A 25,976-nucleotide genomic window follows, 5' to 3' on the forward strand; every position below is an offset into this window, starting at 1 on the left:
ACACTGGCCATACACCACTGGTGATCGTCGAGGGGACACTGAATAGTGCACGGTACATCCAAACCGTCATCGAACCCATCGTTCTACCATTCCTAGACCGGCAAGGGAACTTGCTGTTCCAACAGGACAATGCACGTCCGCATGTATCCCGTGCCACCCAACGTGCTCTAGAAGGTGTAAGTCAACTACCCTGGCCAGCAAGATCTCCGGATCTGTCCCCCATTGAGCATGTTTGGGACTGGATGAAGCGTAGTCTCACGTGGTCTGCACGTCCAGCACGAACACTGGTCCAACTGAGGCGCCAGGTGGAGATGGCATGGCAATTCGTTCCACAGGACTACATCCATCATCTCTACGATCGTCTCCATGGGAGAATAGCAGCCTGCATTGCTGCGAAAGGTGGATATACACTGTACTAGTGCCGACATTGTGCATGCTCTGTTGCCCGCGTCTATGTGCCTGTGGTTCTGTCAGTGTGATCATGTGATGTATCTGACCCCAGGAATGTGTCAATAAAGTTTCCCCTTCCTGGGACAATGAATTCACGGTGTTCTTATTTCAATTTCCAGGAGTGTATATTACCAGCATTAATATTGTAAAGTCCATTGTCCAAATATTTCAGTTTTAGCTTTGAAGCACTTTGAGAAGTTGAAGCCGATTCAAATGTTTAATCACTTTGTATTTCAGTATTAGCAGAGTAAATATGTTTGGTGAACCACTTTCTATAAAATTTACATTGTTCAACACCGAATTTCTTAATTCTTCCCACTGCTTTCAAGTGGAATAGGAAACTCATGCACACATTTATTCACTGTAAACAAAATAATCACGCCAAAAACAGGTAACAATGACTAAACTGTCTGTATAAATAAAAGATAAGCAACTGTAAAGCTCTCTTAGGTTAGCAAACTTCAGGGACTAAAAAGTCATCAAAACGAAACAAATGAGAGCAAAAGTTTATTTTTAATGGAGCTGACTGTGTGCAATTAGGATGTCATGGTGTTTGCAGCCACTTCTAAATTCCTCCAAGTTTGGTACTTTTTGTGGTCCATTTTCCTGGATGTTAACTTTTCCTTGTTCAGAAAACTACAGAGAATTTTTCAAGACAATAACTAAAAAAATCAATTTTTTGACTGTTATTCTGATACAAATCCCCTTAGACTGCATACAGCATGATATATGACAATTTAAAGAGAATGCTGCATGACAGTATAGAAATGTATGAATTTTGTCACTTGATACAAAAAATGAGTTAGAAAAAGTGTTCAGAAAAAACTTTGTCAACTTACAGGAAATTTTTGTGCATTTCTATAGTACAGTATTTTTTTATTTTGTCTTGAAAGGTTGTTATATCAAATCTGAAGCTGTAAATGGATATCCAGGAATTGTCTGAGGATTGAAAGGAAAAATCCCTGGCCCTTAGAAACCAGGAGTCCAGTTAGTTGACGACATTGCTGCCAGCTTCACGTAATAGTGTGTTCCTGCTCTAACTTTTCCAGCAGTTATGTCAGCAACATCATAAAGAATTCAAACAATTTGGCAACACCCCAGGTGGCTGAAGTCAGTGCTTACAGTTTCTCCACAGGCAGAACAGTATTTCTCCATTTTATTTGGCAGCAACAAAATTAGCCTCCAGATGTGATTTAACTGTGGTGATCATGAGGAGGGTTTTTCCACAGCTGTCACAGCAGGTAGTCCCAACTGATTAAGTTTTGTGCAGGAAACCCAAATAACCACACCTAGTGCAGTGCTAGAGTTGTCGAGTGGCTGTATCTGCTACAGTACATGATAACCCAACCATCCACCCTCCAAATACCCACAGAATGTGTTACACAAAGTGATAGGTGGCTGGCACTAATGTTAATGCAGCCCTAAGCCAACGGAGTAAGTTCTAACTGCTAAAAATGTCCCACGAACACAGCTTTCATTTCTATAAAACTTGGAGAATGGTCGAGATTGGTTATTTGAAGAAATTAACAGGTAGTGTGACCAGAAGTAACATTTCTGCAGAGGGACATTGAGTTCTACAAAAATCAGTTGCCAGACATAGGGATAGTGGCACATGAGTACTACAAAGGCTGGTGACCTGTGTGCACATAACATGGGGTATGGGGGAGGGTGGGGAGAAAACATTGTTCAAATAATAAAACTTTTCTGATGGCACAAAATAATAAATCTGTGGCTACTGCTTCACTGCCATAACCACCAAGTAAACTTACTTGAGGAGAATCACTCTGCCTCCTGCTGCTGAACGTGGGGCTCCTGGCGCTGAACGTGGGGCTCCTGCCGCTGAACGTGGGGCTCCTGCCGCTGAACGTGGGGCTCCTGCCGCTGAACGTGGGGCTCCTGCCGCTGAACGTGGGGCTCCTGCCGCTGAACGTGGGGCTCCTGCCCCTGAACGTGGGGCTCCTGCCGCTGAAAGTGGGGCTCCTGCCGCTGGAAGTGGGGCTCCTGCTGCTGAAAGTGGTATTCGCTCAAAGAACAAGTCGATATGTTTCTCATTTGTGGAGAATGGCAGCGACATTCAGTGAGAGCTAGAGACTTGGACACTGAAAGATATCCTCAACATACTCACCCTACACATCATACATTTAAATGTACATTGAGAACAACTGAATCTTTAATGCACTAGAAACATATCTGGCAAAGGAAAGTTACTAACGTGGAAACAGAAAGTGGCACTCTTGCCACTGTCGTTCGGTGTCCTTGTGTTAGTTTGTGTCAAATTTCAAGGGAATCTGGCATGAGCCAGAGTAGTGTTGGTCATGTTCTGTATCATCATAAATATAATTCTTACCATATCAGTCTCCACCAAGAATTAACTGGTACAGATTGTATACATCACATTGGATTCTGCTGATGGGCTCAACTTTACATTCAGAGGGACAGCACATTTATTAATTTGACTTTATTTACTGATGAGGCTACATTCATTATCCATGGAAGTGTTAATCTTAATAACATGTATTATTGGGCAGCTGCAGCAAGTTGCACGCCAAAAAGTGTGTTTGGTGAATGTATGGTGTGGGATTCTGGCGGACAGGATTATACGCCCTTATTCTATGAAACGTAATCTTAATGGTAGGAAGTAAACCACATTTCTGCAAGAAACATTAGGTCTGTTATAGGAAGAAATCTCTATATGAACAAGGAACAGAATGTGTTATCAACACGATGGGTGTCCAGCACATTTTTCGCTGATGGCTATAAATTAGTTGCAGAGACAATTTCCAAGTCATTGGATTGGACACAGAGGAGATGTGTCATGGCGGGCTCATTTGCCGGATTTAATGTCTCTTGAGAATCCCCACAAGAAAAAATCCAGAGGCGTTATTTATAAACATGTTCCAACTACTCCTGAAGATATGCAAGAGAGAATTGTCAGAGCATGTGCTTTGATGAGTGCAGATGTGATAAGGAATACAACTCAATCTATGATAAGATCGCAGTGCTGCATTGACACCAATGTTCATCACTTCGAACACCTTCTGTAAATGGACGTTTGTGCCATATTTGTGACCTTCATTGACCTTCAAAGACCGTACCATTACACATTAGTGGATTTGTCTCTATAGCCGCTATCAGAAAATAAGTACCAAACTACAGCAATCCATAAAAAAAAAAAGTTGACCTTCATATCTCTGACGTGACCCCAAAAACCAACATCATATTATGGCCCCCTTTGTCCCATGCAACTTTTGTCCCACAAACTTCTCAGCTCCTGTCATACTTTAAGAGTTATTTTTGGTGGCAATAGTTAGTGACTCACCCTGTATATATAGAAAGTAATGTAGAAAAGGGAAATGTGTCCACTGACCACAACCCACTAACGCTGAAACAATATACTGCAAGCTGCCACAACACATTGTACTCTACACCACTGTACCAACAAAGCAAAGCCCACTTTTCTAGCACCATTTACAGTACTGTAGGATTCAAATAGTATGCAAACTAGGCAATGGGTTACAGTGCCTCCACATAAATGGGACCATTCTGGTAGCTGTGGGGACTCAAATGTGTTTTTGAAATCTGTACATCTGGATGGTCAGAAAACCGTTAAGTGAGCCTTTGCCAAAGTAAGTGTTTGTTTCTAAAGTTTTACAAATTTGAATTTATCAGTAACTGGTAATTATATAGATGCTCTCATATGAATATTTCTCTTCAGTTGCTTCCTTAATGTGTTGCAGGTGAATGCTGAATTTTGCAGTTAAGATCTTTCTGAATACTAACATCATCAGACATTAGAGTTCCACTGCTGGGTGAAGTTTCCATCCAGACTTCTCCAGCCATTACAGTCACAAGCTACTAACATCCCTACATCTGCCGCCCATCTGCTGAAGTCACCTCTCCACCTCCCATTGTCAGCCTCAGTGCTTCCCTGTTTCACCTCTCTGTAGAGACTCCAGCAGAGAACTCCCTCAGCCCATCTTACACACATTCTCTGGGTCTCATGACCCACCCACACACCTCCACTTAATTTCCATTTATCTCCCACTCCAGTTTCCTCACTGAGTCGTTTACATATTTCCCTATCTCTCTTGGCAATTTCCAGTACACATTTGTGATACTACTGAAGTGTCCCTCAGCCTTTTTAACGGCTTATGCATTGAAAATTTGTATCTATCTGCCACGAGACTAAATTCATATTATCAGAGAATATATAATAAAATATATTACAATTTGTGGGTCCCAGTTTGTTTGAGTCTGGCAGAATGAATATGGGATCACAGTAATTGTATAAGCACAAATTGTAAATATCTTAGAAAAGAGTCTGGACACCCCTAAGTAGGATGGAATTGACCACAAGACTTCCAGAGAGGTGGGCCCACCAGCATACCTACATAGAAGGAAATGGGTTGTATTGTGTTGTCAGGAACGAAGCAATAACAGCAGAATGGGTCAATCAGTGGACCCCATGACAGTGAGTGTGTAATAGTCATTAATTTGGAAGGAGTGGAGGCTACTCAAGTCACATCCAATAACGTAAGTTTAGACCAGGTGCAAAAGTCAGAGAAATAGTATTGACATCAAAGATTTATACCAAATAAATTAATAGGAGATACCACAGACCCTCCATTGTACACAAAACAGGTCAGAACACTGTTGCAGAAGCTGTGAGAAGACACTAAAAAATTTAAAGGAGCACCATATCCAAAATAATGGTGAAGTTTTACAGAATCTCAAAATTTAGCACAGATTTCAGTCAGAGATGCTTTTAATATTTTCCACAATAAAACTGTCTGCAAATCTGGCAGAGAATCATGAAACTTAAATTACACATTTGCGATGCTACTTCAGTGAACCCCAGCCTTTTCAAAGGTTAACACATTAAAGCACCAGCCATAAACAATATTATCACAGGAAGTTCTTCGACATAGTCAGCTACTGTAAAATTTCTAAACTGAGAAGTGTTTAAGATCTCACGGTAGCCTCTGTTTAAGTACCTACTAAGTGATGTACTCAACTGGAATGAACTGCATCTCCCAACATGTAAGAAATAAATATATTTTGACGGCACAATTGTTTGTAAATACGAAAGGAGACGGAAACACAAAGCACTAAAGGCAGTCATAGTCGTAGCGTGTGGCTCGTAATATTCGTGAAGAATCTTAAGACGCTGTACAGTTCGCAAGTGCGAAATAATGAAGAAGACTGTGTTGAAGAATCCAGCATGTATCCATCAGTAGGTGACGGGTGAACATCTGCCTGCAATCCAAAATGACGTGGCGCAGGCTGATCCACACTTATATTGGACAGGTGAAAGCAGCTCGTTACACGAGACCTAACCACCCGCTGGAGCGTCCAGCAGGCCAGTTGCGAATACGGCGTGAGCTGTGTAGCTGACCTAGGCTTACGGCAAGAGGCGGCTGTGGCTGCGGTGTTGGTGCGGCCAGCGCCTGCCATCATCCGGGACGGTGCTGCACCTCACGGCAGCTGTGGTGGTTAAATAAATTCCCTAGTGAGTGCCTGTCCTGTTGCTTTCCCTCCACTACACACTACAGCGGCGTGTGTTTGGCAACCATATAGACCCAATGAGTGCGTTATTCACGGCTCCGACATCCGCTGGAGTTCCGTCAAGTACTGCACCATAACAATCCGAGAGCTTCCCATGTCTCTGAACTTAGAACGAGAAGATTCTGATTTTCATGTCTCCTTTAAACCTGCGTTAAGAGAATTTTGTGAATTTTGAAACTGAAGGTTGCTAGTGAGCGGAGTGTTGAATCGTTTAACCTGTAATGTCATTGTGGGGAGCCAGAAGGGTGGGTTCTTTGAAGTTTAATGACAGAGGGGTATTGACTACACACAAGCCACTGGTACGCTGTAACAACGTTGGAACTTCTCGTAGGCGATTGAGGCTGAGAGTGTCGGTTGAGTTTACAATTTTTCCTGCACATGGCGCCACACAGCGTCGGTTTACAAGGCTTTCCTGGGTTGTCGTATTGCTTATGTCAAAATCATATTTGCTTGTGTCTTCTGTGAATAGTGAATATGTAGTACAGTCGAAACCCCGTACAACGATTACCGATACCCTGACGAACCCGGGTGCAGCGATAATTGTGTAGAGTCCCAGCTGCTTCCCTATATGTACTATTCTGTATAATGGCTCTGAGCACTATGGGACTTAACATCTATGGTCATCAGTCCCCTAGAACTTAGAACTACTTAAACCTAACTAACCTAAGGACACCACACACATCCATGCCCGAGGCAGGATTCGAACCTGCGACCGTAGCAGTCGCGCGGTTCCGGACTGAGCGCCTAGAACCGCGAGACCACCGCGGCCGGCTATTCTGTATACAGCTCATTATAAGGACGGGGTAGTTTTAGCAATACCCTGTAATAACGAAGACAAACTTTCGTGGACGTATCTATTTTCAGCTTCTAAGGATTTACCATAAGGGTACGTATGGTTTCTAAAACCTCAGGACGTTCAGCGTTATATTTTCGGAAGCTTCGCTTCGTACAGCGGTAAGCAAGTACCGAAATCCTTATAGCCGCGGGCGACCCCTTCTCAGCGTCAGTTACAGAGTCATAGACCTCCTGCCTTTGAACCATTGTTATATGTTTGAATATGTACATTGTCGAACTTGAGTTGCATTCTTCAATGTTGTGTGGGGCTCAAACGAAGTTTATTTCCGTGACTTAAGCGATTTTTGAATGTTTCTATCTTGTTGCAAATACGGCATGGCCTTGACTAATAATATTTGGACAATGGCTGCAACTCGGAAACAGATAAGGCTAGAGATTGAAAAGGAGATTTTCAAAGAGATCGATAACGGAACGAAACAGCTAGATGTCGCGACGAAGTATAGACCTGCTCAGTCAACGTTATCTGCATTACTCGATAGTCAAAAAGAAATTGAAGAAAGTTCTCTATGTGGCAAGTTTAACATTTCAAGAAAAAGAATGAAAGCGAAACGGTGGACGATGTGGACAGTGCTTCACTGCTATTTAATAATGAATTGCGAGCACAAAAGCAATAAATGGCCATTGGAACGTCAAAAAGGCTTAGATTCCTATGATTTGCTTGGCGATTCCAATTTTAAGGCTGTTTACGGATGATTGCAGAGATTTGGAGAAAGACATGAGATCATTTTTAAAGTGATTTCAGGAGAAGAAAAATTAGCTGCTTTATGTGATGCAGAATGTTGGCACGTGTAGACTGGTGGAATAATACAGTCCCAAAAAGAAATACAGTGCATATGAGAGCGGGCTGTTCTACCAGCTGATGCCAGAGAAATCGATGGCCTTTAAAGGAGAAAACTGTAGAAGAGGGAAGCAATTTAAAGTACTCCTTAGGGTCCTTCTCTGGAAACAACGAGTCGCTGAGACGGAAGTTGACACCTCTCGCGATCGGACGATCAATTAATACCTGATGATTAAAAAATATTAGAAACCCAGCACGTAGGACTACATATATTTTATCTTATTTTCCTTTAATTTTAAAATTGATTCGGGACCTTCATCTGTGATGTTACGCGTGTGCATGAAGACTACATACAGTACAGTACTATACTAGAGTAATTTTATGTATTTCCCTTATTATAAATGTCATTTATTTTAATCCATTCAATTACAAGGCATATTGAAAAGCATGGAAGACGTCTGCTTTCTTTAGTGGGTGACTGCTTTTTCTTGATAAAGAGATAAAAGGAGAAATAAGTATGCTGCATTTCTGGTGGATAATTGTAGTGCACGTAACAAAGTGCCAGCGTTGAAAAATGTAGAATAATGCTACTTCTCCCCGAAATGTACTCCGATCCTTCAGTCACTAGACATGGGAATAATTAAGAGCTTCATGACGAAATACCGTTCACCTCTAGTTCAAGACGTGATTTCAGATATTGAAAGAAAGGTGGACAGTCCCTAGTGTAGCAAATGCAAAGCAAGCTTGTGACATGATTCTAAAATCTGTCATCTAAGAGTTAAAGGGTAATTTTACCTGCTGAGTATACTGATGATGACAGTGATGTAATAAGTGAGAATCCTTTTCGTCTGATGTAACTAATAGGTCAATTGGAAAATGTTCAGCAAGTATGATATTCAGTCGCCAGTGTTTCAGCTGAACAATTGATTCCGGGAGAGGAGATAAAGACAATATTTACAACAAAATCTTTAAGGAAAAAGGAGCAAAGAAAAATAAGCGAATTCTTCTGTACACGAGCGTAAGGTACTCTAATGATAAGTGGAGTGAACAAATTGTGTTTTGTTATTTGTTTTTAATGTTATTTCTCTTCGAAAAAGTGCTACAGTTACTGCATATGCCACCTTTTAAGTTGCAGTACTGTAGCAGTCATTATTAAGAAATCATCATCTCAAAAATGACACTCCTCTAACAATATCATTTTCTTGGTGCCATGAATATTGTTCTATAAAAGTTTCACCATATACGATATACTGAACTTACCATGTTTGAAGTCTTCCCTAAAACTGCAGTCACCTTTTAACGTAGGTATGCAATAGAGAAAGCATATATTTGAAAATACTGTCGTAGTGTTTCCAATCGTACTACAGTGATGTAGTGTTGATACTATTGAATATATGTCATGTATAAATGTCTGACATACACTCATTAGTCGTTACATATGCCTTACTGCTGTGATCGTTCTGTAAGGAAGAAAGCGGAAAAACGAATGTAATAAGTTACCACGTATTTCTGGTTGATAATGATCTAATAAATAGGCGGTTACGAGAGATTTTTCTACAAAACTTCACGACAAATACGTTAGCTAATTCATTAGTAAATTGTTGTTAACATTTTACCGAGTCAGACAATAATCGTGGCTCGAAAAGGAACAATCTGAGAGAAGGTATTACTCCCAGCTAAATTATCCTCTCCACAAAAAGCAGTAGTAGCAATATCTGGTGCGTTTCAGACATAAGTGCGTGCCCTATACAAGAAAGCTGCATACTGAAAAGAATTATCAAAACTGGTTAATTATCGGTCCTTCAGGTATCAATACAGATACGGGCAAAACAGCAGTTTCAGTATAGAAAATTTCGTTTACGTAACCATCACCACTTCACATTGACGGGGAAAACAATGAGAAAGTGCTACTCAACAACGATATAATTGCACTTGGCCGTTATCGAAAACACGCGGTGATGTTAAACAAATACAGTGTCTACAGAGCAAAATGCATCACATATTCAGTGATGTCAGGTCGGTTGTGCATATACTATCAACCCCGTTACACCCTCATTCACGATAAGATGACCGTAGCGTCGTCAACACAAAGTGCAACAATATTGTGGTCGACCAATACAGCTATCTGCTCACATTGTCAACATCCTAACTGCCATGCGCGAAATGCAACATAATAATTGACTTATGCTCCTACCAGTATTAAAATAATTTAATACTACTGTCTCATAAAAGTAGATTAATATAATTTTCTCCAAATTATTCACTTTTAATAACAACTGAGAACAAACAACTCTACCTAAGCCGTCCCAAGTCCCGTTGAAAAAAGAGGAGTGAGAAGAGTAACGCCTCGTTAAAAAACCTTGGTTCACTTGACCTGGGTGATAGTACCTTGTAAGGGTTCCTTGCCAGTATAACGGCGAACACCTCAACAGCAGTTCAAGCGGAGCAGCAGATCATCGAAACAGTGGAAATAGCAGAAGAGGCAAGTTTTGTAAAGAAGATAAAGCATATCTAAAAGTCCAGACACGTCTGTGTGGCAAACATCGATAACCTGGCCAGCGTCTGTTCACCATGTGAGGTGCGGCTCAACACTGAGCCTCAGGAACTAACAGTTCCTGGTTCCGTCCAACCAGCATTAGCTGGAACCCGACTACAAGCACAATAATTCGTACAAGTAACACTGAAGTTACTCCTGTGGCGACAATCAAGCTATCGGATTGTGGGTAGCTTGGGCTAGTACGCGGAAGAAAGTCGGAGTTCTCTGGTAAACTTCCACGAAAGTCTTACCCATATATTGATACTTTAACTTCGGAACATTTATTCAGACGAGCAAACTACAGACTCTTACTACAGAACTCAACAGAGAGAAAATCCAAGTCCTTGCACTTCAAGAGACTAGATTCACTGATTCGAAACGAGACTACAACAACAACCGTATCTTTAAAAGCAAAACAGACATAATTTGTTATGGCCTTTATTGTGAATAAGGACAACCTTGAACCTGTTACATAAATAAATCCAATTAGCAACAGACTAATGATCATGCGAATTAAGCGCACAAACAAGACATATACAATTATTAATGTTCTTCGCGCCGACTAGCATTGACAGCAAAAAATAACGAGGCAAGACAGAAAATTTTTGGGACGAAGTTGAAACTCAGATGACCAAAATTGGAAAGGAGTACATAATAATTCTTCTCCGTGATTTCAACGCACAAAATGGTAAAGAGAGGAAGTATAAAAAAAATAGTTGCAATTACGCAGCACACAAATTCACGAACAAGAATGGCGTCTGGCTCATAGAGTTGTGCCAACAAAACAATCTAAAAATAATGTCAACATCACTTCGAAAGTACCCTAAGAAGCAAAAAACTTGGCGATCCCTGATCTTTAAGCTAGGTGAATTTGAAGTAGACCATGTTGCGGTCTACTAGGGTTTCCGAAAAGAAATGCACGACATTGAAATCCGAAGAGAAGCAAATATAGATTCTAACCACTATCTTACCAGAATCAAAATTAAATTTAAACCCAAAAGGAAATACCAAAGGAAAACACCACTAACTCCTAAATTTGATTAAAAAAAAAAAAGAAATCAAAAGTTACAGAGGAATGGAAAAACAACCTACAAACAACTGAAAAGATTTCCAAACAAAAATTATAGAGGAAGCAAGAGAACTGATCCCATTAACGAGAAAGTCCAACCACCCAGGGTGGAATTCAGATTTTGATAATGCAATGGAAGGGAGATAACGAGCCTCCTAAACTATAACTGTGCTAAGTAGGAAATCACACAAGAAAATTTTTTTGAAGTGAGAAAACAAACAGCTAAAATACTTAGACGAGCTAAAAGAAATCTTTTAATGAACAACTAAACTCAATTGAAGAAGACTTTAGGAACCACAAACCAGACGACTTTTACAGAACGCTTGCAAATCAGATCGAAAGATACACTCCACTAAACTTCTGTTTCAAGAAACAAAACGGAAAATTGGCTCTAGCTAACAAAGAAAATTGTCAATAATTAGCCAAATATTTCTCATGACTTCAAAACTGCTCACAACGATGTACGAGATTCCCCAGATTACAAGCAGCACATACGAAAGAAGCTTCAGTACCGCCAACTGAAAAAGCAATTTGTAGTCACATTAAAAAGCTCAATAATAATAAGTCATTGAGAGAAGGTGGAACTGTAGATGAACTACTGAAGAACAGTGGTCCAAATTCCTGAAAAAGGGATTAATCAAGTCATCCAAGAAATTTGGCAGACAGAAAAAATTCCAGAGAATTGTAAATGTGCTTTAATTCATCTATTGCACAAAAAGGGTGACTGATCAGATGCAAACCAGCACAGAGACATTTTACTTCTGCGGTCACTCACAAAATTTTATCCTCGTGTCTTCTAAAGTGAGCACAAAAACAGCTAGAACATACAGATTAAATTTAATTAGGCTTTAGACCTAATAGGTCGTTCCCGGAACAGATCTTTAATCTTAAAACTATTTTAAAAATTAAATCAATAAATACGAAACCATTGCTCTGCACATTTGTTGATGTTTTTAAAAAAGCTTACGATTCTATAGACAGACCATCTCTATGCAATATTCTAGAAGAACGCGGACTAGATACGAAAACTCGAAAACTGTTCGAACAAACACTGTGAGAAACCAAATCAAAAATTTAATTGATGTATGAAATGTCGTAACCATTCTTAGTTAAAACAGGGGTAAGACAAGGAGATGGGATCCCGCCACTATTATTCAACATAGTTTTAGACAAAGTAATGAGAGAATGGGAAATAGAACTAAGAAAACAAAACTTTTGGAATCCAATCGAACTAGGAAGAGGGCAAGGAAAACTGAACTTCCCATGCTTCGCGATTGCAGATGACTTGGCGATTGTAACCAACAAAACAGCAATAAAACAAATCGAGACCCTCGAAGAATGTGCAGAGAAGGTTGGCTTGGAAACCTACTTTTACAAGACTGAATTCATGTGTTCCAAGTTAGATATTCCGAAACTTTAAAAAAATGAGGTGAGATCAACAGAGTCAAACACTTTAACTACCTCGGTGGAATTATTAAACCAATAGGGTTTTAAAAATAGCAGAAAAATCAGATTGCAGGAAATCAAGTAAGTGACCAGACACTACAACACAGTAATCAAACCGACAGTCGCATATGCAAGTGAAACACACTCATTGAATCGAAAACTAGATTTACAAGAAATTCAGAAAGTAGAGAGAAAGTTTATTAGAAAAATTTTGACACCATGATACACACAAGATGGATACAGACTGCAAACCATCGAGACAACAGAAAAAGTATCAAACATCGAAATTGACGTCAGAAAGAGGCGAATAAGGTTCTATGGACACCTACACAGTTTACCTGGAAACAGACTAACCACAAGTCTATTGAACTATGTGACATCCCTTAAAGGATCAACTAAAGTTAAGAAGGATTTGATAAAAGCAAAAATAGAGGTAACAAACACATCAACCAGGGATACATTCAGAAGCAAAATTGACTAGTGGAAGTTTATTCCAGAAATGGAACCAAGACGATACCGAGCAAAGTGGGCTGAAGAACGAAAGAAAGTCTTCAGGGAGAAAATGAAGAAATATTGGGAAAATAAGAACCCTAAGAAATATCGAAAATCACCCGATTATCGTTCTCCAATTGGAACATTCGCTAATAACAATCGTAATATTGACAAGAAACTCGAAATTTTAAAATTGTGAAGTAAGTATGCTCATAAACATTTTTGCACTTTTTTCCCTTAAACACATCTCATTGCTGCCAATCTCTCATCTTTGTCCAATGAAAGGTCTAAGCGAAATACCCCTTTCAGCTTGTCAAGTTATCATTTCAATAGTGCACTTAAATATTCATTAATGGACTTGACGTTCTCCTGTAACAGTACTGGAGGCAGCGGGTACTATCCATCAGTGTCATTCGTGATGTTCCTAAATGCAGTGTCGGACTTTATGGGAAGGTTTCTTTCGTACTTGTAAGCCTTTGGTGTGAGAGTTGGAAATGTATATAGTGTCAGAAATAGAAATCCGGCACATTTTTGTTATAACAGTGGGGAAAACAATTCAACACTGATAATTGAACTTAGGCATGAATATTTATCTCCAGCTGTGCTTAAGCATATAGCTTCCTATGCTCCATAAGCATAAGAAAAACAGAAGATTTTCAAGTCCGCTGAATCAGAAGATGCTGCTTGTTTAACATGAGGCTCTCCACTCAGTAGCAGTTCGAAACAATCGGCTGTCAGCGCCTCGCCGCAACAGGTTGAACTTCACAACCTGACAAGCTCCTGTAAGAAGTGTCGAGGCTAGCAGAGCTTACTAGCGGGCTGTGGCTGAATTTTCGCGGGTGATGTGGAATTCCACCCTTAGAACAATTGGCCAGCCGCGTTAGCTCCCTCTGTCCTAGCATCGTGGATTCTGACGCCATAGAGATTGCAGATAGAAAAGACAGGCCGCGGCGCGTACGTCACGATTATAGGTCTGAACTCTATCGATCGTTCAACTCAGCAGACAAAATGCGTTTCCAAATCCGTTAATTCATAACTAGGGGTGTATGTACTAGGGAGAATTGCATCTTCTACTGGAATCTGCTGTTATGAAGTCTGACTGATTACTAGCCCTGAAATAAAATTTACGATCAATTCTTGACATAAATGGTATAACGGCTTTTTTATAGCAGTTAGTCTTTTCTGCGTAACAGTCCTCATTTCATACAAGATGTGGTACCTTATGCAACTGGTAGTCATTTGGCATGATTTTTATTTCATTGTACCCCAGTACAGCGGTAGCAAATTATTAATAGGTCTATGGACTTATCGTTATAAGACTACTAAACAATAAAACTACGTGATAGTGGATTCCAGTAGAAGGTGCAATTCTCGTTTGTAGATGCACACCCAGTTACGAGTTAACAGGTGTAGAAACGTAGTTTGTTCCTGAGCTGAGCGAGTTGGCAAGCGAGCTCGGCCTCCCTTCGTGGCGTATGTGCAGCGGCCTGTCTTTCTCGCAGGTCTCGATTACATCAGTCTTCTAGAGGATTATCTACTTAGGACGAAAGCCCTTATTCCGCAGTGACATGAGGGGAAAACAAAGTGGCATCGTGAATTCTGTATTTAGTTAAAGTGGCCTATTTCTGTCACTATGACAATGTGACATGCCAGATTTTTGAATTTCCTGCCACTTCATGCTTGGATGACTTCTCTGCTTCCACCATGACGTCAGCGGGGTGAGGCAGTTCATCCATTTTCCTGATTTTCTTCCTAATTTCAGCTTTTTATAAAAATTTATCTGTAAATAAACTCTCTCCCCTTGTGGGATGTGCAAGCACATATTGTATTCAACTACTGAGGAATACTGACTGTTGATTGGCCCTGCGATGCGCATGTGAAAAGTGTTATGTAACAAAACTTTAGAATCTCTGGAATACTGAATCTGAAATAATTAAAACTAATCTAATTAAATGCCAAACGTAACATACTGTGCTTTCAGAGCGTAATATTTAACTGAAACTCAATACTGAACTACATTATGATAGTTGCATGACATCAGGTGCAATTTCTGATTTGAAATACCCAAAAAAATAAAATGTTGTTCTACTCAGAAAAAAAATTCTGAAAATTAATCTCCTTGCTTGGCTCAACACTTGAGAAATCTGACTATGAACTGTGCGAAGTGAGATCTGTCCTGAAAAAAATTAACCTACCTCTTGCTCACCATGCTTTTGTATGTCTGATGTAATGGCGTTCTGGAAAGCAAACTGAAATCAGCAGAAGCAACAGCTAAAGAAAAAATAAGCCAATAATTACAAAATTGATTTCTGCTCGTCAAAAATAATCTGTATCTTCATGTGGAGTAAGGTGCAATGCACACTGGACACAACATTCAAAACTTCACTAAGAATAATGGACATGACTTATACTTTAAAGAAAATCGTTCTTCAAAAATTAACCATTGATTATTGACAAAAAGGGACTATATAACATAAGATGACTAAAAATTACGAAATCCTCCAATTACAAAAATTACAGACATACAGTTAATAGTGTTATTTGAGGTACAATAAAAACAAAAAGATCAAATTAACGGTACTCATGAATCTTATTCGTCGTTTAAGTGACAAAAATATCCTCAGTTAACAGTTCTGCCAAACAAACATTTCCTTCCTACAGTGCACTGACAGTCTTGAAATATTCCACCAAAGATCTTCTTTATGAGCAGGGTCAATGACATGTTTACAAACAACTTTTATCTTCATAAAAAATATTTCAGATAATTGCTTTCAGATTCACAATTACCAAATAACCTTCTCTACAAAACTCAACTGCTCACTATTATACTTCAAGTAAGAACGCCCTAGCGCTGCTCAACTGACAGGCGAGCAAGCGAACCACAGATAAACACAGTCAAGGATATTATTCACTGCTCGTGCAGTGCGCTTATTCAGCGTCATCACAGAATAACAAAGGTGAATTATTTTCAATGGCACAAAACATACGAAAACCTTACAATTCTAGAATATCCAGCCATTTTATACAAAAGGCAGCTAGACTTTGTCACATGGGTGGGTGGAGGGAGAGGGGGGAGGATATCCGATGGTGCCATCGGTGACGCTACGACTGAGGTACTTCGTTCAAGTATATTGACGTTGATGATTTCAGGCTGAAATGAAGTCATTTGAAAAGAGATTCAAAGACAATTATCTGTAGCCTATGATTGTGGCAGCGTGTGTTTCCTTGTTTCTCCTAAGTAAAACATTGTTTAATGCCAAAACGGTATGAGTGACAAGGTAGGTTTACCACTTTGACATGTTCTATAAGTCAACTCAAGTGTCGCTGACAACGTCGACAGTCAGTGCCTGAGAACACTGCACATCTCCGCAATTTACAAAACGTGTGTCACTGTTGTCTAATGTAGCCCCAAGCTCATTTAACTTCGCACAACAGATTTCCTGTTTCCAGTCAAAAAGGAGTTACACTTTATGAGAGGACTGCATCTAAGACACCTTGAGGTCAGACTAGACTAACTTGATATGCGCAGTTACGATAATTTCATGCAAAATGAGTTTTTAATTGTTGTATTTATGTGTAAGTTTGGTTATTATATTCCTTCTGCAGCGCATAAAAGTCGTTGTTTAAGCATTACGAATAATTAGGCGAACAGCATTGATAAGCATCCAACTCTGAACTGGATTGATAGCAACAGTCCTGTTCAAGAAACATACAGAAACTATTTTGAGAATATTTCTGTATTTCTCAGGGTAATAACAGATCAGTAACTCTAACTGTATTGCTCGTAGTAGTTGGGATAGTTAGTTTATGAGCTTGTGATACTTCTGTAAGTGTGTTACGATATTTGTAACTAGGTCCTGGCAAAGAAGAGCTGCATTGAGGCAACTCAATGCCGATTTTGATTTAGGAAGGGCAGTGAAATGTTTGTGGAGTGGAACAATGAAAAACGGAGGTATTTTTCGATAGCTCCGGCAACCTGAAGAACAATATTTTCGGCCACACTCTTCTTGTTGTCAGGGATAAAAACTTTAAATGAAACTTAAGCGTGTATAAATTTTTTATTCCCCATCTGATCTCTTAAACAGCTTCCACCACGTATTTGTAAATACACTAATATTAATGTTTTACCTACATTGATAAAATACGCAGGATAACGGATGCAACTATAGGTTTGTTAGATATTACTTATTCCTTCCATACTGGTAAGTTACATTTAGTTTGAACATGAACCATCACATGAAAGGTTTTCTTCTTTCTTTGCAAGGAAGTGTCAAAATTTAATTCATGAAAAAGTCCCTCGGTATCGACTTCTGCTTGGACCTGCCGTGGTCTTTCCTCTTTTGAAAACAGTGACAGTTTCCCATTCTGCTGTGTCAGAGTAAAAATTTTTAATAGCTGTTTGATATGTGTGAGGATCATACACCTTGAAGAGAGGGCATTTGGAGATCTTACCGCCTGCACTGACAATGTTTCAGCAGCGTCTTTAAGTTCACAGTAGTCAGTTGTATGCATCTGATTCGCTGGACGAGTTCATAATTTCAGCTGATGGAACTGCTGAGGTATGCACTGCTTCTCACAAAGACCATGTAGCTTCTGGTAATGATGTTGCAAAGATTTATTCCGTGATTTGACATTGGAACAAGTCCAATGCCATGAAACGAAGTACTAAAATCACAAGAGCTCTGAAAACGCATTTTGAAAACAAAATATGTTTAGAACGTTGACATTTTCCCCTCTTCATATATTTCTTGTCATGATTTCTCTAGTCTTGAATACCTCTGAAATTGGGAATCACATCCATTTATGTGACTTGTTTCGTAAGTAATCAGTCACTCACATTTGATGGCACTGACGTTTCATACATATTTTAATGTTTAATCTTCCACTGTAACAGAAGAACCTTACGATCATAGACACATACCAAAAGACTGATGTTAATGAAGTTTGTTAATATACGAGTTATTAACCCATGATCTTCAGAAAATTGACAGGGCTGCTTCACATGCATAGATTGATTCAGTTTGTCTCTGTTGTAGCGTGTGTCACGTTTATTTTCCACTGTGTATTTTTTTTACTGTATTACTGATGATGCCACAGATGTAATCTTCCGGTCGGAGGCTCTCTGAGCTGTTTCCAATTTGAACATCGCTATTCATGAAAGCTGAAGGTTTAACAGCAAGCTATATTCTGAAGAATTTCGTTGCCAAATACTGTACAGAGAAACTGTTTCCTTGGTTGTTTACACTTATATTATGCATTCAGAGTTTCTATTGCATTTTGCGTCGTATACTCGAGTACTGCTGCTGTAATAGGATACGCAGCGTCTTTGGCGAATTTTATGAAGCACTTTAATATTTCGTCAGCAATATAAATCTCCTGTTGGACGAATGATAATATCGTAGACCTGCAACAGAAAAAGGAAAATTATTCTCTGTTATACAAGCACACAGAAGAGAAGATACACACGTAAACAATTGAGAAATCTAAATGCACCAAAGCAAAGACATAACACATTTTGTTAAAGTCATTTTACAGTATGATATTCACCAACTATAGTAGCAGTGTGTATATTAGACTCATTGAGTCCAGTTGCAAAGATATACATCTAAATTCGTGACAGGTATTTTATTAAGTCGCATTGCGTTTCGGATACGGTGAGTCCATCATCAGTAGATAATGTTGCTTCGTCTTTAGCCTATGATTCAGTATTTCGTCACTCTACCTTGTTGTCTGTCAGTTACGGGTTTTGTATATTTTGTGTTTGGGAAAGTTAAACTCTTAGAATGAGATTACTCCTAATTAGGCCTTGGCCTGAATCAGTTATAACATGGCAGGTCACGTCATGTCACGCCCGATGTTAATATCGATGACGTTAATATCGTTGTAGCAGTATATTATGTAATTATTTTTTTAATATATGAGAGTAATAAAATCTGTTTCTGGCGTTGATTGCTACAACTGTACACAGCACGAAAAATCTGCAGACAGTATTAGAAAGATTACTGTCATTTATAAATTTTAATTCTGTGGAAGTCTGTGGAGTGTACACATATTAAGCAAGTTAGTAAATACATAAATATAGTATATACTGTAATTGTCAAATATGTCTGTCACAGGCAGTAAGAAAACAAGAAACAGAGCTTTAAAATGCTGCATTAGTAGCAAATATGTATTATCGTACGAACACAAATTCCCAAAAGCACTTCCAGTTTTGCGAACAACTGCTTTAAGGTGCTATCTGTTATGTCAACTGACAAACAAGTTTTCAGGCTTCCGAGCACTCATAGTCGTTGATTGTCATTAGATGACTAAACCCGATGCGTTCGCAGGGGAAGGTCGCAGAAACCTTGGCTGAAACATCAGTTTTGCCTTCCAGCGGCAGTTATAACACATTGGACAAGAAAATAATTGGACGCCCCCAGAAGACATGGTGAAGTTTATACCGAGTAACGCTTCCTACGGCCTCAATAACAGCCTCACTTTCCTAGACATGGATGCATGCGCAGATTAGGTTAGGAAGTGTGCCATAAGGACGTTGTGTCCTCTCCTGAGGCATGCTGGCCCTCAGTAGCGGCTCCTTGATACCCTGGAAACTCTTACTGAACGGAGTTTACGACCGAGCTGCGCATGCGCATTCTTTTACCAGGAGAGATCTAGTGGATTTTCTGGCCACAGGAGTAACTCAACATACCCCAGACAGTTCACAGAATCGCCGGCCCTAGTGGCCGAGCGGTTCTAGGCGCTTCATTCTGGAACCGCGCGACCGCTACGGTCGCAGGTGCGAATCCTGCCTCGGGCATGGATGTGTGTGATGTCCTTAGGTTAGTTAGGTTTATGTAGTTCTAAGTTCTAGGGGACTGATGACCTCAGATTTTAATTCCCATAGTGCTCAGAGCCACTTTTTAGTTCACAGAATCACTACCATGTGTGGAAGTACAGTGTCCCGTTAAAAAAATGACAAGATTTTGTTGCATAAGTGATAACACTTGAGGACCCACGATGTCTGCTCTGTACCGCTCTGCTGTTAGAGTTTCTCCAACTCCCAGCCTTGACTGAACTCACAGCTGATGGATCCTCACACGAAGACTTAGCAGTAAAACCACTATATATGCCTCTTCGAAACACTGGAGGAAAGGGACCTCTTCCCAGTTCGCCCACCATATTCACCGGCGATTATCATCAGGGGTCGTCCAGAACTGCTTTCTAGTCACGGCACCACTCCAAACGCATCCACCTGTGTGGTGTTGGTAACTTTACTCTACGCAGGGGACGGTAATTCCCTAGTCTGCCTGCTGCTGGTCTCTGACCACGGTGCGAGATTAGACGGAATGTTCAGTACCCTCTCTCGGATGACAGGTGCGGATGTGTGCACGATTCGGCGATTCTCCCTTTCCGTGGTCTGTTGTAGAGGCCCGGAACCTTGATAACAAGAATGCGTGGCCTCATTTCCCACGCCGTCCAATGAAAGGCAACATCGCAAATCTGGACGCTGCACTATTCGCTCTAGCGGCCTAATGGAGGCATTTCGTATTTTTGTCATGCGCTGATACCGCTGTGTCATTCGAGTACGTGGTATCTATGTGGCTTTCACAGTGATCACTGAACACTTGGCGTTCTTCACGACCCTCGTAAATCCTATGAGGACTGGTAACAGCGCTCGACATGAACGACACTGACGCACCGCGGTCCCCGTTCTACCAGTCACAAATTTGGAAGTCGGATCATTTACATACCCACCGATTGCGAAGTTATAGTGATATCCGGTCATGTGTTCTGAGTGCTTCACATACTTTCTCAGGAAGTACAAATGGTTATAAAAAAAGGAAGAAACTAAAAATGCTCGCGAAATAGCGATCGGTAGAGTTGAGTGGTTTGGTCGTGAAACTGATTCCTGTTTATGTTCTCCAATAGCATGTGAACAGTGCAGGTCTGTGAAGAAACGGCTTTCAGAATAGAGATCATATTACCAGAACTGTGTCACCGTAACTGACGTAGTAGTAACCAATCTAAAAATGGCTCTGAGCATTATAGGACTTAACTTCTGAGGTCATCAGTCCCCTAGAACTTAGAACTACTTAAACCTAACTAACCTAAGGACATCACACACATCCATGCCCGCGGCAGGATTCGAACCTGCGACCGTAGCGGTCGTGCGGTTCCAGACTGTAGCGGCTAGAACCGCTCGGCCACTCTGGCCGGCCAGTAACCAATCTCTCTGTGTCCAATGTTTGCATTGTTATGAGGCATTCTAGCATTTCTGCAAACGACAATGCCACGGAGTAAGCAACAGATCTTACTGAAGCTTCAGGTAGGTGAAATAGGTTGCGGTCGTTAAAAAATTTGTCTGAGAGCTATCAAAGCTGTATTGACAGTCGAGTAGGGAACAGACTATGAAATAGTACCAGCAGCAAAGGTGTTTGCTTTCATTATTCCAGCCATGGACGCTTGCAAAGTTAGCCTTACCTCCTCTCTACTCGAAGTGAGAAGACTTCACAGGAAGAACAACTCTCAGAAGAATAAAGACTGTTGTAACATGAACGTGTGAAAGATATTCGTTCTACAAGACTTTGCTTTTCCATAGTACAGCTGTGAGGAAGTTATTTACTGTTCATTCAACAGAACTGACTTGACGTAGGAAGCATTTTAACTGAAAGAACAATAGTAACCACCACCTGCCGGTCCACATTCGGGAATATCATTTAACGTTGTTACTATCACTTTCCTTCAAGATTGTTTATTTAGCAACAAGAGTCCACCAGCGTGTATATGAAAAGATATTTTAGACAGCCATCCTCCTAGGCTGCGTACCTTTGATATTATTTTACAGTATTAGTTAGTGTTAAAATCCTGTTTTCTTATTTCAGTCAGCCCCATACTCAAGCTACAATTTCTCATTTTAATTAAAATTGTTGCTGTCTGACTAAGTGTCCGTGCTGATTTTCTGGGGCAGTATATGGCCCACACTCGCGGTTAGTCATCTAGAGAGCAACGCTGGGTGTCCCTGCTGCTCACTGATGCCCATTCGCTCCCACATTCTGGCCACCCGCCCGGCAGCTGCTGAGAATATATGCGATGTCTTTGATGTGAAACAAGTACGGCTCGGACGTAACTTCAACCCTGCCTTGCTCAGAGTCAACTCAATGTCCAGAATCCAAATCACAATAACTTTATTTTTAACAAATATAACAATTGTAATAAAGCTGGGGCAAGTAATGCATTTCAATGTCACAGCACTTTCCTTTATTGAGAGTGAGACAGAACTGTATCTCCATCTGTTCTCTTCACGCTCTTCTAAGTCTTGGCAGGTGAGATGAAAGGAGAAAGGGGGTTATCGAGCGTGGACTGAGAACGGCTCAATCATTTATGTAATTCCCGTAAATCCCCAGCAGCGTTCATAGAAACACCTACACTGATGAGACGTAATATTAGGACCAGCTGCTTAGCTGCGTATTGGTCCACCTTTGAAGCGCAATGCAGAAGCCATTCAGCGTTCCATGGAATTTTGAAGTTCTTGGTAGGTTTCTGCAGGTATGTGGCGCTAGATAGCAACGCACAGGTCAGGCAATTGCCACAAATTACAAACCTACTGTTTCTGGGAACGAATCTGGGCCCAATGACCTATATGTTTCAGATCAGTTGAAACTGATGATCAAGACAGGAGAGTCATGTGAATGCACTGTAACACCCCTCAGACAACTTTAGCACGGTTCTGGATTTGTGACACGGACAGCTATCCTACTGCCCTGCCAGATGTCACCGCCGTCGAGGAGGTTCACAGCTGTGAAGGTGCCTTCAATAACTTCCACAGTCCCATGGAAGCCGAGATAAATGTCCCTCACAGAACAATACTACCCCAACCGGCCTCTATCCATAGCGAAGAGGTCGTCACGACCAATAACCTGGTGACGCAAAAAATTTTGATTCATCCGACTAGGCTACACTTCTCCATTGATCCAAGGTCCAGTCACGACGATCCAGTGCCCGCTGCAATCGTGATTGCTTCGGTTAATGAGGGAACGCCTGGGAGTTGCCTGCTGTTGAGGCTCTTGTTGAGGGATGCAAACACTTGTGCGTGCACCAGCATTGTGCTCTGTCGTCGCATCTGCCACAAATCGCGCCTAGCCTGCTTCACGAAGTGGGCGAGCCTCGGGCTTCACCATTCTGTGATGAGGCGTGAGGTCCACCACGTTGCGGCCCATTCGTGGTTCACCGTCGTTCTACCACATTCTGCATGTATGTATGTTCTCAGAAAACTACCGTAATATACATTTCCTATCCTACTTATTTCCTCTCTCCTTCCACTCGCATAAAGGGTGAGGGAACAACAACTGCCTATAAGCCTCGTTACGGCCCCGCATTTCTCTCATTTTATCTTCGTGCCCCTTAAGCAAAATGTACGTTGGTGACAGTAGACTTGATCTGCAGTAGACGAAAACAGGGTCGTCGTCCCTCCAGGTATTCCCATTTCAGTTCCGTAATAGCTGCGTGCTGATCGAACCTAAGGGTCCCAAATCTAGCAGCACGCTCCGAACAGATACCATGTCTTATTTTAATCCGGCCTGTCGGGCATCCCAAACACTTGAGCAGTAGTCAAGAATGGATCACACTAGCATTCTGTACGCCGTCTGCTTTACAGATGAACAACTTTTCTCAGAATTCTCCAAATGAAATGAAGTCGATTATTCGTCTTTCCTACTACCTGTCTGAGCTACTGAATCCATTTCAGCTCCAACTGCACTGTTACGCCAAGATATTTTATTGATGTGACTGTGTTAAGCAACACATTACTAATGCCGTATTCGCATTTACAGGATTATCCCTGCTATGCATCAGCATTCTCCGTATAGTATTGTTTCTTCTCAATAGCTGGGTTGCTTAAGTAGTTTATATATGCACCCTGTTTTTCTTTGACAGCTTTAATTATATCCTCATTCCAAATTGTTAGGCCTTTTCTTACTACAGGCTTTCTCCTGTTTGGGTCTGGGATGTCTTCAAAATCATGAATGAAAAAGTTCTACATTGATTCACACTGTCGGTTAAGGATTCATTGAGGTGATTTTAGCTTGTGAATGTAAATCCCTCCTGTAACCCTTTGTTTATAATATGTGGGCCACAAATTGTTATTGATATTACCAAAAGAGTATTCATGATGAGCAATATACGATGCAAATATGGTCTTGTTTAAGTTTTTGCGTCCTGTACAGAAGCAAGAAGAGGACATGTTAATTTGCATCTGCCAGGCTTTCAATGCCACTCTTCACTGGATTAATGTGAAAAAATTTTATTCTGTAGTTTAATGTCTATGTGGAACGGTATTTCATATAGTTCAACAGTTGTCACCATGTATTATATCCCGACTAACTGTCAACTAAGCAGAGTGAGTGTGGCTACAAGTACATCGGGCAAAAGAAAGACTGTATCAAGTGGGATACATAGTCAGTTTACGCTTTGATCGGATGGACAAGTCGACAGCGAAAACATCAGAGGCGGGCACATGTTCTCCTTTAATCAATGAGTTTTCGATTTTTTTTGGATATAAATATGCAGTCAGTTGCTTTTTTGGAGTTTTGATACGACTTATTGTACTATCAACTAGTTTTCGAGCCACTGCAGGTTCATAACGTAATGTACATATTACATCAACATTATGTCGTACACCAAGTGTATATAGACGACGTGGTGATAGTGCTGGCAGAGATAACGAAAATTTTGTAATTAGTAACAAAACGGAAAGGTTGTTATTTTATGGGTACTTACAGGGCACTGCATGGTGATATCCAGAGTAAACACGTTCCCACAATGCTCATTATCGATTATACACAATAGTTAACTACGGCTGGTTTGATACTTATTCACAGAAGGGAAACACTGGATGTAATTACAAAGAATATGAAATCGGTAGATGTCTGTCTTTCCTACTCATGATCTTCGGCGCAAAGGGCTCTTCATGAGAGAATACAAGCACAGATAGCATATTTAAGGCAGTTTTCCTAGCTGCAGGTATGTTCTTATATTGGCAATGTACATCTAATATGGATTAAAAAGTCACACAAGAGACAAACAAACAAAGTGAAATATTAAGTATGTAATTAAAGGGCAAATGGGTTACAGTACGCCATATTTGTTATGTGACTATGAGAATATAATTTATGCAAGAGGATGAATATTTCTTATCACCTTCATTTCTCTTTCTGTATTAGGCAGGAATTGCCTGTTATGGCACCCATCTCTGTCGAGGTATTCTTTGCTCTCTTCTCCCATGGCACTTATAATTTCTTGTCTTTTAGGGAAGTCTCTCACTCTCCATTCTTTGTTGATGTTCGTTAAATTTTCTTCTGTAACCTCGAATTTTAGCATTGAGTCTAAAGATTTGCAGTTCTTCTCTAATAACTTAATTTCTTAGCCTGCCTTCTCTTGTTCAAACTTTAACACCTCTAAGGAATTTCATTTCTTGTGCCTCAACCCGGCTTTCTTGCTTCTTGGTAATCATCCAGGTCTCACTTCTATAGAGCAGTGTGGAAACTGCAACAGTTTTGTAAAATTTAATTTGAGTGTCTTTCCTGGTTTTGTTTTTTAGGTACCTCTTAACTGTTCCACATACCCAATTGAATTTATTTAGCTTCATTTCAATATCTCTGCTGTAGCCATGTGTCATTTTACATCCAAGGCAACAGAAATGGTTCACTTGTGGTAAAATCTTCTGATCTATCAGTATTTTGGTCCCGATTGGTTCTTTCCCCATGAAGGCCATTGTCTTAGTTTTTTTTTTTAAAGTTCCATGGTAA

The 25,976-nt window shown here is 40.4% G+C and overlaps 1 protein-coding gene across 1 annotated transcript in view; it reads right to left on the reverse strand.

Moving 5' to 3' along the window:
- Positions 1-2,229: 2,229 nt before the first annotated feature.
- The window catches only part of LOC124612567 (dehydrogenase/reductase SDR family member 11-like), a 78,213-nt gene continuing 54,466 nt past the window's right edge, over positions 2,230-25,976 (reverse strand). Inside the window, exon 6 of the mRNA XM_047140849.1 lies at positions 2,230-2,457. Coding sequence (XP_046996805.1) covers positions 2,230-2,457 — 228 coding nt within the window. The remainder of the gene's footprint in view (positions 2,458-25,976) is intronic.

The sequence above is a fragment of the Schistocerca americana genome, chromosome 4 (genome assembly GCF_021461395.2).
Source record: "Schistocerca americana isolate TAMUIC-IGC-003095 chromosome 4, iqSchAmer2.1, whole genome shotgun sequence".
Lineage (NCBI taxonomy): Eukaryota > Metazoa > Arthropoda > Insecta > Orthoptera > Acrididae > Schistocerca > Schistocerca americana.